General features: G+C 35.8%; 1 protein-coding gene across 1 annotated transcript in view; it reads right to left on the bottom strand.

Moving 5' to 3' along the window:
* LOC100956471 (arf-GAP with Rho-GAP domain, ANK repeat and PH domain-containing protein 2-like) overlaps nucleotides 1-1,356 on the bottom strand; it is a gene marked incomplete at its 5' end in the record, with an annotated part of 51,199 nt that overhangs the window by 16,169 nt on the left and 33,674 nt on the right. Inside the window, one exon of the mRNA XM_023509147.1 lies at nucleotides 772-854. Within this exon, the coding sequence (XP_023364915.1) occupies nucleotides 772-854 (83 nt within the window). The remainder of the gene's footprint in view (nucleotides 1-771; nucleotides 855-1,356) is intronic.

Genomic DNA, 1,356 nt, shown 5'->3' with positions numbered 1-1,356 from the left:
TAAACATTAAAGGATTTGGCTACAAATTTATTCAGGCTGAAAGGAGACAAAGGGAAGGAGTCATGTGATGTTACGGAGTCTGTAACTGAATAGGACAAATGTCTAGGAAAACGGCTGAATATTTTATACTGACACTGGGGGTAAATTAAAGAATGTGCCAACTACAATCCAATTATATATGCTGGACTTAGAAATTAACTATGGCAGCAAAAGTGAGCTCAGAAAGAGGCACACACAGTTCATTCAAATGATGCCTAATGATACTAAACAAAGGATTAGTGCAAACATTTACTAGTTAATTGAAGTCATTTGTGACAAGAAATTGTGATAGGAACCAAACGATGGGGAGAATTAAGTGTTTAATGGGCACATCATACTTAAGAAGGGTCCACCGCATTTCTGCCATTTATATGTTAAGAGTTCAGTCCCAAATTCTGTACAACAAAATGGAAACATTATAGAGCAAGGATCAAAATATTGTGACAGCCAGGTATGGGGGCACTGAGATGCAGAGGAACCCATGTACTTCCCATGAGGCAGGGCCTCCTGAGGTTTCTAGACAGTGGACATTATGCCCAGCAAGGAGCTTCACTTTTATCTCATTGTGAACATCAGGCCCCCTCATCTACTCAAACAAGTGTGTGGCCCTGCCACAGGTAAAACCATTCAAGGAATCTGCCGAAAACTTACATATAAAAAGCTAGAATAATGCCCCAATCCCTGAATCCTTACTCTTATTTTCCCATTAGCTTTTTCCCTTTCAAACTTTACCTTGTTGGAGGCTTCATTTTCTTTTTCACTCCAAGATAAAACTTCATGGAACTGAGGGAAAACATTTTGTTGTGCTTACTGCTCTGTAAGGGAAGGAGAATGATGGATAATGAAGCAGATTTTAAAAATGTCCTTATATTTTCCTTAAGCATTTATGACTGGGTTTAGCATTTAGTTTCTTTAATGCTTTACAAGCAAGCTTTAGTAAATGAAGATTGTTTTGATTATCACATTATCAAATATATACATTTAAATAGATATATACATGTGTGCACATCAAATTGTATATATACAAAAAACACACACAGCTCTATAATTCTTTACTGGAAGACACTTGGGTCTGATGTTTACATCAGATGTGATTTTTTTCTTATTTTAAAAATATAATACAAAGGTACAATGCATATGGCATGCGGTACGTGACTCTGCAACTCTGCACACCTCCCACATTGTCTGGGAGACCCTGTATTCAAATATATTCATATGTCTGTATTGAAATGCATGATATTTCAAACAGTGTGAGATTAATAAAAGCTAGTTATTTAATATCTCTACATTAATAAATAAAAGCTATAAATATCTCTA

Source organism: Otolemur garnettii, unplaced genomic scaffold (genome assembly GCF_000181295.1).
Source record: "Otolemur garnettii isolate 467f Iridium unplaced genomic scaffold, OtoGar3 scaffold00444, whole genome shotgun sequence".
Taxonomy (NCBI): domain Eukaryota; kingdom Metazoa; phylum Chordata; class Mammalia; order Primates; family Galagidae; genus Otolemur; species Otolemur garnettii.
The sequence above is the reverse complement of the archived record's forward strand: the minus strand, read 5'-3'. Positions and strand labels throughout refer to the sequence as shown.